Source organism: Brassica napus, chromosome A7 (genome assembly GCF_020379485.1).
Source record: "Brassica napus cultivar Da-Ae chromosome A7, Da-Ae, whole genome shotgun sequence".
NCBI lineage: Eukaryota > Viridiplantae > Streptophyta > Magnoliopsida > Brassicales > Brassicaceae > Brassica > Brassica napus.
Genome location: NC_063440.1, coordinates 13,051,782 through 13,065,987, shown reverse-complemented (window position 1 = coordinate 13,065,987; position 14,206 = coordinate 13,051,782). Strand labels below are relative to the sequence as shown.

Here is a 14,206-nt window from a genome sequence, read left to right as displayed (position 1 = left end):
CTCTTAACTTTTTATTAAAAAAATTAAGAACCGGCTCTTAAATAAGAGTTTTAAGAACCGGTTCTTAACTTTTTTAGTTAAAAGTTAAGAGACGATTTCTTATATTCTGATAAGAACTCCACCCTAAGAACCGCCATTATTAATGCTCTAAATATATGGGATATCTGCAATTTAATAAAAAATTCACTGCATTGGCAAAATATTTTATTCGTTCAATACATGCTAGCTACAACTCGTTCCGATTAATTGATTCGGCGCTAGGCGATATCTGACCGCACGCGTTGCGTCTAACAAGTTTTCGAACATAAGAGTAAATAGAGTAAAATATAGTGAAATGACATTTTACTCTATATTTAAAGTAAAAGATAATATTTTTCTATATTACACTCTATAATAAAATAACACTAATTTGAGTATAAATTACACTGTAATAGATTTATTCTATTCTAACGTAAATTATAAAAAAATAGAATTTCATTGAAAATGATCTTAAATTTTGAACCGGAAGGACAAAAGCGTCAGACACATCCCACCAAGAACAAAAAAGAATTTTTACTCTCTGAGACACTTTATGTCTTTAGATTTACAGTCTAAGACACTTACTACATGTGACAACCTTTCTTTTTAGTCAATGTCTTTTATGTCCTTATTCCTTTGGAAAGTAAAAAAAAAAATAAAACCAATCAGAGCTTATCGGTTTACATAATGTACCAACCCCTCTCTAATTCGAACTCACAACCCTATTTTCTTATTCTAAAATCGCAGCCTCTCTAAAAACATCCCTTTTGCGACGATTTTTTAGAATCCTAGATTTGATTCTTCACTCTCTCCTTCCATTCTTACCTTCGTAACACCGCCAAGCTCTTGCTTCTCAATCAATCCGTCTCTGTCAGTCTTCTCAGTCTTCCATTGTCGCCTCCGTAACCCCGCCGCTCTCACGAATCAACACCACCGTTCTCGGTCCCTCCGGTTCAAATCATGCGCAAAGTTTGTTTCTTCCTAATCTACACTTTATATGTTCAGATCCATTACTATATGTTTCTATAACATGTTTCATATTCGAGTTTCTTCCTAATCTACATTATCAATTTCTCGATTCAAACCTAAAGAACACAGTTTTGTGTTTGTTTCCTTTACAGATTTGGTTTACTTTTCTCGTACCCAGAAACTCCATTTCACTGTTTTTAGATTTGAAAAGGTTAATTTTTATTTCATTTTCTCCATTATTTCAGGTAACAACCAACCGGACCACCGCTTCCCATCGAGACTATTCGCCACCGACTGGTTTTGCTAGTGGACGGCTCAACAACCAACCGACCACACTTTTACCGTCCACAACTCTCCAATACACAGCTCCCCTATCCACAACACACTCATCCACAAGGAAACCCCCTTCCATCTAACTCCAACTACTCCCACATCTCTTCGGCCACAGGTTCCATATACCTGCTTACTACGGTCGAGCTTATGCTTTTCGCTTTCCACCTTCAAGTTGGCTTTTGTGTTTTTGTGGTTGATACCCACAACCAATATAATATGTTAAACCTATCTCTGTATACTTTCTTTAGGATTTGTAATATGTTAACGATCAGCACTAGCCATATTCTATATTTTTTTCCTGAACATTTTGTGGATGATTTATATTTGAGAAATGCATATGGATAGAATAGGTGCAAAAAATTTTGTGCATGATTTATACATCAGAAGATTTTGTGTACGGAGTACAAGGATACTGTAGACGGATTCCGGAATAAATACTTAGGCCGACCACAATTTAAAAGTTTGTATTTGATCGTTTCCCCACATCCAACACAACAAATTCACGTCTTTATCAAATTGACCTACTGATCAAGTTTTAATTTCTGCCTTTGGATGAAAAGTACCAGATCGAAATTCAACGGTCAAAAATAAATCACTTGAATCAATAAACCTAACAAATTAATGTCTGAAACAAATAAACTAAACCAGAAAACTGTACCGATTTTACTTTGGAAAACTAAACAAAATCGCAAAGAGAAGAAAGGGCACTATTGTCTGAAATATTGGCTGGCTCCAAGGAAAGTGTGTCACATGTTCAATGTGACTCAGAGTGAAAGACAAAGACAAAATGTGCCCTTTTATGTAATCAACTCAACAAAAAAACGATTAGACGAGAAGGTTCATCTCATCCATCGCCACCTCTGCTTCTCTCTTTTTTATTGATTTAAATTGTCGATAATACAAAGAGTTAGGATAATGTGTCTTTCTAATTCTGACCATTACTTAATTTCCATTTCTTATTTGACATTTTTTTCAAATTCTAGTGTGGTTGTTCCTTTCTTTGTATCACTCTCAAGGCTTAACTAGACTTGAAATCCAAATATGTGCTTGTCTACTATAACATGTAAACAAAAATGTAATATAACTCATTTATATTAAACGAAAAATATTGTCATTTAATGATTTTACACTATATTGGACACATGTCATTTTTACATTGATTTCAATTAGAGTATACTGACGTATCGACATTACAATTATTTAACAATTAATACGTTTACATACTAATTTTTTAACTTCACCACAAACAATTTAATGTGCTCACACTAATTTTTTAAATAGTTCATTTTTAGTTTTTGTATTTTTATCATTTGTATTAGTGAACTGAAAATTTCTTTGTATAACTAGTGAATAATATCATTCTGAAAGAAATAAATTCTAAAATCATTAAGATTCACATATTATTAAAATACTGGAATGAGAATGTTTTTAGAAATTGAAAGTTTTGTATCTTGCCGAACTTAGCCATGGTTGAAGTTTATATACACAAATGCAAAAAAAGAATTGTGTTTGGTTAGGAATTAAAGAAATTGAGGTAAAAAACACCACACGTAAAGTCGGATCTTTAGTAGCCAAATATTGATTTTTTTACGGAGTTTTCATATCAGACCAAGAATTAAAAACATAATCAGATGGCTAGAAAAAAATAGAAATAAAAAAGCTTTAAAAGGAAAAAGTTCATGAAATCGATTGAAAAACATAATTCAGGTGCCAACTAAAGAGATCATATTATTTTCATGCAACTATAACACTTTTCAATCGATTGTATCAAATTTTTATTATATTTACCAAGAATTTTTATAAGAAAATACACGTTATTGGTTATAGACTATGTCAGTTTTGTAACATGCGCAACAATATTGACACGATGTCCAATCATTTTATTGTTATTTTTAAAGTATGATCCAACAATTATGTATGTTAAATAAACCTTGACTATTTGTTTTACATTTATTTTAATTTGGTTTATATTATTAAAAGAAAGTAAATCTGGATAAAATATATGGATCCGAAGAACCGAACTAAAGTAGATTTGAAAATAATACTAAACACAAACTAAAACTGATTAAGTACTCAGATGGATCTAAAAATTTGATATCCAGATAACCAGATTCAAATATTATCCAAACCAAAATATTTTGAATACCAAAATATCTAAATCACAATTATAAACTTAAATATGTTAATTATTTTAATTTGTATATCTATTAGATATTCAAAAATATGAAAATATCTAAAAATTATCAACACAGTTACAAATAATATCTAAAAGTAACAGAAAATATTCAAAATATTGAAAATATTTATTTGTTCTCCATCCAAATATTTAAATTGAACTAATATTTATGTAAATTTAAATATTTAGTTTTACATTATCCAATTTTTTATGTTTTATATTATTTTATTTTTGGATTTTTAGGATTTAAGTATATTTAGATTTTTTCTAAAAAAATACATAATTAAAATGGGTACCTGAACTCGAATCTAAACCAAACCTTTAATGATTCGAACCAAATATAGATCAAAATTTGTAATATCCGACTACGATTTAAATTTTTAACTCAAAAAGTTCAAAATCCGAATAGATCAACTGAATTCGAACATATATATGAATACTTATCTCTCGAAAAAAGTATACAACAAATTTTTTAGTACAATATACAATAAATAATCAAATAAACTATTTTATTCTGTACACATTGCGGATTATTACCTAGTATCATCGTATAACACAAGTTCATAAGTATAATTAACATGGTATAAAATGTATTGAATACTCAACGCCGGATAATAGATGAGGGAAATATCTAAAACGCAAATTTTTGTGACCATATGTAAATAATATGCAATTTCAACATTTTGATTGTTTTCTTTAGGGATCTGCTACATACATACTGAACAGACACGCAAATTCATAGATACGTGCGTCTTTGGAGGACAGAAAAAAAAAGGAAATAAAGATTTCTCCAAATTAAATAAAGAATAAAATTAATTGATTTTTCCCAAATAAAGGAGTCAGAAAATATAATTAAGGAAAAAAACAAAAAGAGACTTTTAGAGTATTATTATTGCCAAGTCCTTAATAATTGGTCCTTCAACTTTTTTATTTTATTTTTATCCGATTAAAAAAAAATTAAAAACTAACTAATCACAGATCACCATGTTTTAGTGGAGTCCGCAAACAGTATGGGGTCCAAACCAAAATATTTCTTAGTTGTGGACTTTTCTTTAGGTTCTGCTGTTTTTGTAGGACCCCTCCTCTCAAAGACCAAACTAAAAACTGCAATAATGTTGTCTTTATTAATTACTCCCTCCATTTTTTAATATAAGTCGTTGTAGAAAAAAATTTTTGTTTCAAATTATATGTCGTTTTCATTTTTTTATGTAAAATTTATTAGTAATTAATGTTGTATGACCAATGGTAATATATCTTTTATTTTTCTATTGGTTCAATTGTGGTTAGGTAAATAATTAATGATGTTTTTTTAAAAAAATATAAGAAATTAATGGTTTTTTTAATCTACGTGCATAGCCGTAAAACGACTTATATAAAAAAAACAGAGGGAGTAACAAAAATACAAAACAACTCAAAAATATTTTTAAAATGGTGTTCCCATCATCATATGAAATATAAACCGCATAAACTTTAATGACCGCCTTAAGAAAAATTGAATAAAAGTAATAAAAAGCCTTTATTTTCTCTCTTCAGCAGCCGCTTTCACTTACCTCTTCCCCTTCCTTCTTCTACCTTCGTCTATAGTTTTTCTACACAGTGGAGCTCAAAAACCTGGCTATTGAATACCATAACCACAAGCTTAGCTTCGGGGCCTTCAAGGCTGATTACAAGAAAGTAATGGTGATTCTTCTTTCACCGTTTTTTTTTGCCTGCCCTAATCATTCTTCTCCAGTTTCTGATTTTTAGCTTCAAATTTTCAGGGCCCGATGATAAGAATAGAGGAGGAAGAAGATTACATGAGTCCACCGTGGCTAATGCCAATGCTACGAGGCAGCTACTTCGTCCCATGTTCAATCCACGCCGATTCAAACAAAAACGAGTGCAACTTGTTCTGTCTCGATTGTGCTGGAACTGCTTTTTGCTCGTACTGTATGGTCAAACATAAAGACCATCGTGTTGTTCAGGTCCAATATCTCTTTTCTTGTTTTCCCAAATTATTTATTTATTTATGTTAATATGCAAATGTAAATGGAATTAAATTGCAGATAAGGAGATCTTCTTACCACAACGTGGTGAGAGTGAATGAGATACAGAAGTATATAGACATCACTTGCGTTCAGACATACATCATCAACAGCGCAAAGATCGTGTTCCTCAACGAAAGACCTCAGCCAAGAATCGGAAAAGGTGTTACAAACACTTGTGAAATCTGCTGTAGAAGCCTCCTTGATTCTTTCCGCTTCTGCTCTCTCGGTTGCAAGGTACACCAACCAAACAATTAAACTCTCTTGCTCTGTTTCCACCACTTCTTGTCTTAAAAATGAGAACTTTCAATAGTTTGAACCGAAAAATCGTTAGACCCGTCACACATTTTACTTCTTAATGAATTATATTGCAAATTTTATTCAGAAATAATTAAAGCTTCGTTCGTGTTTTATGTGGACTCCTCTGTACATATGCTTGCAATGATCATATTGTTTTTTGTTTTACTGTTTCAGCTTGGTGGAATGAAGAGAGGAGATCAAAGTCTAACTTTCTCAGTGAGAGGGAAGCACGGGAGAGAGTACCAAGGCGGCGGGTCGGAGTCGGACGAGGCTACCACACCGACTAAGATGCGCAAGACGAATGCTTTCAACCGTCTGATGAGTGGTCTCTCTATCTCCACCGTTAGATTTGACGACTATGGTCTAGGTAGCGATTACCGGTGTTTAAGCTCTGGCGAAGAAGGTGGTTTAAGTTTCTCTCCGGGAACACCTCCGATCTATAATCACCGGAACTCAAGCAGACGAAAAGGCATCCCACACCGTGCCCCGTTCTAAAAAAACAAAAAAAACGAATTAATTAATTAATTAAATATAGATAATACGCATTAATATTTATAAATGGATGGAGTCATAATGTTGTAAATGGGCCAGTGTCTTTTTCTCATAGTTTTTTATTTTAAGATAAAGGCAGCATAGTTAGACATACATAAAATACATTTGTATAAATATAAATATAGAAGAATCTACATTATATTGTGAAGGGTTTGATGTTAGCTCGTAGCTTGTTCAAAGGGCATGTGTAATGCAAGTGTGCATTATCATTTTGTTCATACGATAGTTAATAATGTCTAGTGATATTACTATAATGAATGTAATATTGGGCAATTATAGTACTTATCCAGTTATCTTATGTGACTTAGAAGTTAGAACTAAGTTGTGATAATATTCTAATTGAAGTGGTGACGTCGTAGTTATGGATGTGTGTTAGTCGTAAGAGTGCGACTGAGATTTTAATATTCAGTAATGTTGGTTGAGTTATTATACTTTGATGTTTTTTTTTGTAACTTATTATACTTTGATGTTATCAAGAAGAATATTAGGCTATGGAAATTTATCATATTTATTCAGACGAACAATATGCGATATATGAGAAAAGTAAGCAAGTGGATAGAGGGAAACAAGAGCCGTGTGGAATCAGAAAGGCTTCGTGCGATTCTCTGCTACCGTTAAGAGACGGGTGTTCATTACTTTTGATAGTATCTTATCCAACTTCATTCTAGCAGCTATTAACCCACGGAATCAAATGATTGCCACATTTTTGATAACTTACACATTTTCCTCAATTACGATTTAAGTATTGTTAAGTTATTTGATACCTTATAAATTTTCCTCAATTATGATTTAAATAGGGTTAAGTTATTTGATTTACTTTTGTGAATTGTGAAGGAGTAGACCACAAGATATATGCATGATAGGTTGGATCACTGTCAAAATCCATGAACATAAGGAAAATATGAGAAAGTAAACTGTATTATTTAAAAAATATATATAATAATATTATCTTCAAAGAGCATTAAATTATGTTTTTGTTCAAGAAATAACACAAAACAAAAAAAAAATCTCCAAAATAACATTCATTTAAAATAGTAAATATATATATTTATATATTTCGATTAAATGTACTATTTTGTAAAAAAAAATATAAAAAATGTTATTTATGAGATTTGTCCAAAAACAAATATTTTAGTTCATTTTTGAATGTAACCCACCCTTACCCAAAAGGATACATAAACGAGAGCTACGCTATTCCGGCCCAAGGACGGCGGCTTTGCACGAAACATCTCAGTCTGCCCCGCGGGCGACGGGTGGGTTTCTGACTTTTCAGAAGGTCGAACTTCTAACTACTTACGCATCCTCGTCTCTACGAACACAACACTTGTCTAGTGAAACCACTGATCAGGTAACACGTGTGTAGGAGTAGAGGTGAGAGGGGACCACGTGAGACCTTGTGTGAGAGTTATCTTGTTCAGTCTCCCAAGACGTTAAGTAATATTAATGGGAACGCTAGCGACACGAGAAGTGGTCAGATTAGGATTTGTGATGTCTTTTTAGAGTTTTACTGTTTCTATACTTTTTTGATGTCGATTATGCGAAATTGCGAATTGTTTAGATATTTTGTTTCGTTTTGATTCTTTGCAAAGTTACTTGAATTGTAATGTAGTACTAGAATCTAAAGAGTTATAGAAATCGAGTTAGCAAAACATAAAAATTAGATAAGTTACGGTTAGATCACTTTTCGTTATGATGATAGCTAAAGTGCTTTCCACATTCCACAGTGAATATAAATATTAGTTAGATGTATGCTTCAAAGTTGTTTGACTATAAGACACCTAAAAACTAAAAAGAGACGCGAGAGGAGACCAAGAAACAAAGCAAAATCCTATACATAAGGATAAGTTCCGTTTTCCACAAGGCTCCGATTCGCGAAATTTACTAATTATGTATGCTCCCTCTATTATCTTAGAGCATCTTCATTTTGAATGAGACATTTCACAACTAACTAATAATCTAGGAAATAATCAATTTATATATACTATTATTTGCGAAGTAAATTTTCAGAATCGAACACTCACATTAAAAATTAGTCTGGTTAATATTATTGTTATCCTTAATAAATTTTTATATATAATAATTTAATTAAAAACGAATTTTATATTAATAATATTAAATTTCTAAAAAAAAATAATTCTCATATATTTTATTGTTATCTTATAATAATATTTTATATTTTAAAAAAATAAAATAATACTTATATATTGTGTTGTTATCTTTAAATAATATTTCTATTATAAAAATTAAGATATAAAACAATATATAATTAAATATTAATGAAGAAAAAACATTTGTATAAAAATATAGTTTAAAACATTTCTAATATATAAGTGTTTTGAAAAATTCTACACAATAATTAGTATATATATTTTAATAAAATTTTCTGTCATATATAAATTATTTTATGTTTCTATAAACTTGTTAAGAATATAAATAATAATTTAACATATTGTTTTTGAATTAATAAAATATAAAATAATAAATATCTATAAGAAGATTATGTCCGCATGTGGAGGCAAAATACCTAGTAATACAAGTATAAGAGAAATAAAAAATAGTTTTCATTCATTAACTTTTGTATATTAGTGAAAACCCCAAATCACGTATATCAATTATTTAATGTTTCAATTATCTAAAAGTAAGAAATTATTATAGAACAAAAATTTATAAAATCCAAATAAAATATTTAAGTTAACTAAATGATTACAAAAATTAATATATACAGAAATTCCAAACACCCAAATTACTGCATACACATATACCCAGGCACAGGGCCGGCTTATTAACTTAATGGGTCATGTGCTAGAAATTATCTTTTTCAAAATTGAAGTTATGTTTTTATAAATCCAAAAGTAGAATCCTAAATCTGTATATTTTTGACAAAATAGGACCTTAATTCCTTAAAGAAACAAAGTTGGTACTGCATACTCCCATATATGTATTCAAAGAAATATACTATCATAAATGTATTTACAATCTTTTCTGAAAAAAAATTATTCGCTAACATAAATTTAATTATGTTTCTTTTTTTATATATAATTAAGGCGGGTGTATTCAACTGAGAGTTTTAGGTGATTTATATTAAAATGACAAATCTACTTTTATTCAAACATAAATTTTAAAAACTCGTTTAAAATAAACGGTTATTGAACTTAACATTTCGTAGAGTACTCTAAAATTCACTGTTATTGAAAATATTTTAAGTTGTGGAGTTTTAAAGTTTTGAGGTGATTTTAGGGTGTTTAGGCGGAGTTTTTTAGTTAAAAAAATTAAAACTCAAATCCCATGATTTTAGGTTATATTCTAAAGTGATTTAACATAAATTACTTAAATTTCTGTAACTTATTGAAATAATCTAAAACTCTATTAAAAGTCAAATCATCTCAAATATTATATTGAATAGTACACTTTCTAAAAGAAAAAAAAATGAAATTAGGTGTTTAGTTGGTAATATTTAGCTAAAGATTGTAATTATATTACCGTACGATAAAACGTTTTTCATTTAATTTCTGTTTTGCACATGTTTGAGATGTTAAAAGTGAAAATTAGAAGAAGAAAATAAAAAATTAAAGAAAAGATATGATCGAGAAAATGAGACATGATATCGGTGAGGAATTATCTCGTTTGTAGTAATTTATCATAAACCATATATAGGCTGGCTTAATTTAGCCGAAGTTATTAATGGGCCCGAATGAGCCCAACTCCTGGCTCCTTCCATCATGAACTTGTTTACAACAAAAAGATCGGAACATATGACTAAGAGGAAGTTATCAACTTATCAGCACGAATTATGTAAGGCAGAACTGGAATACATTCGGTAAAGGAAAGAGACGACGTGTGAAGAGGTTCTGTGCACACTAGATGGCTTAGTTTGTCTTGTTTGGGTGATATATGGTTGTTAGTATATTCGAATTTCTCAAGTAGACATGTGAACATCGATACTTAATCACACGACTTATATATCGCGATTCACATTAAATTTCTGGCCCCTAATTATGAATTTTAATATTGCATATTGACTTGATATGGGTGAAGATCTTTTCTCGAGTGGATTTCTTGTAAATGATTTCATGCCCACGAAAACATGTGAACGTTGACACTTAATCATACGACATATCGCAAATCACATTTTCATGGCCCCTAATTTCATGGGTGAAGATCTGTTCTCGTATATTTCTTGAGAGTGATTTCTTGCCAAGAAGACGCTAGCTAGGAATAACGTGATAACGTGATTGTTTAGTCACACGAATAAAAGCAACTATGGTCATACACACAAGAGCATAACAGATTAATTTACGCATATAAGCGATCGATCGTTCCAAATAATCAATTTAGCAAAAAAAAAAAAACAAAATCCAACTGTCGAACAAATTAAAATACACTTATTAATTAATTAGTCTTAGGTACACTCGAGCTTCTTTATTTGAATTTATATCTTATATTGTTTATGAAATGTCCGAATTTGAATGTGTGACTGACAATTATTTGCAGATGCAGCTAATCTTTTTTTTAGTTTAGATTCTTGTTGATATTTTAGATACATGTTAATATATGTTTTGATTCGCTAATTATAGAAATGTGCTAATTAAACACCGACGAAAGGAAAACTAAACACGCTGCGAAGACAAATGAATTCGATAAGTACCTTTTACTTAACATCACTAGTATTTAAGAGAAAGGAGGAAAAAGAACAGCTACGGAAATACAATAAGAATAAGTTATACTTCCTGAGTAATTTCTTGCTCTTTTTAAATAGGTTTAGGATGAGTTGATTGAACATTATAACGTATAACTGCACTAAACTAGAAATATAGTTATAATTTTAACAGATTTACTAAAACAGAACCAGATAAAAACATGAGACTTCAGTTTTGTTGCGTCTAGTGTAATATATTTGTTACTTCTTTTTCTTGTAAAGACTTGAAACCACATGAAACTCTGAAAACCATGGCACATATCTAATATAGATTCTATAATTTTCTAATGCATAGACAAGGAAGCTAGAATTAAAAATCTTATATATTAAAACAGAAGTCACAACTTTGATTCATGTGTAATTATTTAAAAAATTGACATATTCCTAGAAAGTCACGTTACATTTAATCTCTAATCTTATATCATTTAAATTTTGGACATACCAGAAATTTTTATTGGACTATCAATAATTGGATTTAAAGAATATATGATCCATTAGATTTATAGATAGTATAAATTAAATAAATATAATTTAATGTTGTAATACTATACCTCAGTGAGAAGCTTGGAGGAGCCATGCTCAACTACCCCACATACGACCAAGAACTCTATGCCTCCATATATTAAATATTTAAATATTTGTCGATGTTAACTTTTAAAATTATAATTTTTTTTTAAATAACAAAAATTATATTATCTAACAATGATTAATCTTTACTACTTTAAACCAATGAAAACAAAATTTAAACTATATACTTGATTTTAAAAATTAAACAAAAACTAAATGTTTAATTATTTACATGATAATATAAATCTATGAAGCGAAAAGTCTAATTTTTAAAAAATATTCTAAATTTGTAAAATGTTACAATATCTTTGAATACGCCAATGAAACAATATATATAGAAGAAGATACAAATACATGTGAAAATTTAAAACAATCTCTTAAATGAAAAAAATATACCGTAAACTTATTATGTTTTAAAAATTGATAGACACATGTATTATAATATATACCAATTTAAAATTGAAAACAATATATATATATATAAGAATAAATGAAAACAAAAATCCACGCGGTTGCGCGGATCGAGATCTAGTTAAGAATTAAATTAAAAGTATAAAATCCAACCGAAACACATTGTAACAAGCTTGAGAATTATAACTGAAATGAAATATTTATGGCTATATTTCATATATATAGCTTTAGTAACCAAACTAACTTACTCAGGTCGAAACCCAAGATAAAATAGACAAAAACCCCGAAAATCTTCATCTACTAAGTAATAACAATACACACATATGCTAAACAATTATCTGATTTGTGATTTGATATAATATTGGCAGATGTCAAAAAAGAAAGAAAAAGAAATGATAGAATATCGGCGCATTATATATACCAAAAAGAAAATGTGAACATGGTGCCGTTGGTCGTAGAATGGGCGATATTGTTTGTTTGACCGTATATGTGTAAGTTCAACTCCAAACTTTGAAGTTTGGCAAGTTACTCGGTCCTCACATTCAGAAAATCTAAGCCAGATATTAAATGTTGAAGTTGAACTACTAAATCACGAGTGTGTAAATAGCTTGATCATCTGAATTAAGTCACCGTATGAACACGTGAAGCCTGGTTATTCAATGTTTTTTGGTTGCATGTGAGACTCCTTCCGAGACTTGAGCTAAGTGGGCCTTATCTACTGCACCGTGCAGCTAACCTTCCCATATCCGGTTTGGTCGGCCATTCGGCCATGCTTTTCTGACCACGCGTCATTCACATCTTAATCCATACAAAATTGGTTCTATCGTTCTTGATCTCAGTGTATTGCATGACACGACCACTGTATTCACTGATATAAATATGGACAATCAAAGAGATTAAGGTTATGGAAAATAAAGTTAATTAGCTAGGGCTTATTAGGAGGCAAACTGTAGTTTTAGTCACGATTAGAAAAATATTAAATTAATGTTCGAAAAAATAATAATTAAATGTCCTTTTACTATGCGTGGCAAGAATCTACTAACGGACAGACAAACTGACCAAGCTAGGGGCCTACGTGTCAGCTACCGGTTTTTTGACAGTTGAACCGTAACCGGAATAGTAAATTCCGAATTTGATCATCCGGTTTGGAATACTACTTCTTCCTTCTCCTATAAATAACCCAACACTGACCGACTCTTTTGCTCCACGCGTCCTATCATTTCAATCCATTTCAAATATCTTCTTGAGTTTTCACATCACTACTCGAAAATGGGAATCTGTGTGTCCTTCAACCAGAGAGAGTCCACTTCTCCACCGACGGTGAAGATCGTGACGGTTAACGGCGATCTCCGAGAATACAACGCTCCGGTGCTAGCATCTCAGGTCCTGGAAGCCGAATCAGCAGCTGCTCCTTTATCTTCTTCTTCCTCTAGACCTTCCTCTTACTTCATCTGCGACTCAGATTCTCTCTGCTACGACGACTTCATTCCGGCGATTGAATCGGAGCAACCGCTTCAGGCCGAGCAGATCTACTTCGTCCTCCCCATCTCTAAGCGTCAGAGCCGTCTAACGGCCTCGGATATGGCGGCTCTCGCCGTGAAAGCAAGCGTCGCGATGCAGAACTCTGTGGGGAAAGAATCTCGCCGGCGTAAGAAGGGGAGAATCTCGCCGATGATGATGTTTACTCAGCCTAACGATTCCGTCGCCGTTGTTAACGGAAAAACAAGTGAATCGACGGTTAGGAATAAAACGGTTCCGTTAAAGGTATCGAGCGGTTATAACCGGTCTGGTTTGGTTCGTAGTTTGAGAAGATATACTTCTACGCGAGCAAAGTGGGCGGTTCGATCTTTTAGGTTGAAACTTTCAACCATACACGAAGGCGCCGTCGTTTAGATTCGTTATATTACTCGTAAACTTTTGTTTGTTTGTATATAGAATATGTTCCCAAACAAAGTATGCATATGATTGGCTATGTTTCTATAATTAGACAATCATAGTTTACAATTATACGTGAGGTTAATAATACTGTGGTAAGATATAAAACTTTAAAGTGGTTGTTTGTATGAAATGTTTTATATGGGTTGTCTTCCATACGTTGAAATATAATCTGAAGCTAAATTACTTGTAACGTTTAATTGCTATTTAAATTTAAACTGAGTA

At 31.1% G+C, this 14,206-nt stretch overlaps 2 protein-coding genes and 1 long non-coding RNA gene across 4 annotated transcripts; all 3 read left to right on the top strand.

Annotated features, from left to right (window-relative positions):
* Positions 1–477: 477 nt before the first annotated feature.
* On the top strand, positions 478–1,625 carry LOC125576523. The gene is made up of 2 exons (XR_007314936.1): positions 478–987; positions 1,233–1,625. It is a non-coding gene; the product is annotated as an uncharacterized LOC125576523 (long non-coding RNA).
* A 3,321-nt stretch (positions 1,626–4,946) lies between these two features.
* LOC106358206 (protein RGF1 INDUCIBLE TRANSCRIPTION FACTOR 1-like) lies at positions 4,947–6,883 on the top strand. Of its 2 annotated transcripts, none has more exons than XM_013797957.3 (4): positions 4,947–5,176; positions 5,257–5,460; positions 5,542–5,757; positions 5,995–6,883. In XM_013797957.3, the coding sequence occupies exons 1-4, from the start codon at positions 5,174–5,176 to the stop codon at positions 6,313–6,315; spliced, it is 744 nt and encodes a 247-aa protein (XP_013653411.1). In that variant the 5' UTR covers positions 4,947–5,173; the 3' UTR covers positions 6,316–6,883. The 2 variants fall into 2 exon arrangements, with proteins under 2 accessions (XP_013653411.1, XP_013653412.1); XM_013797958.3 differs by having other exon boundaries at positions 4,948–5,170.
* Positions 6,884–12,956: 6,073 nt separating this feature from the next.
* LOC106356421 lies at positions 12,957–14,206 on the top strand. The gene has a single exon (XM_013796179.3). It carries the CDS (start codon positions 13,316–13,318, stop codon positions 13,937–13,939), a length of 624 nt encoding a protein of 207 aa, XP_013651633.1. The 5' UTR covers positions 12,957–13,315; the 3' UTR covers positions 13,940–14,206.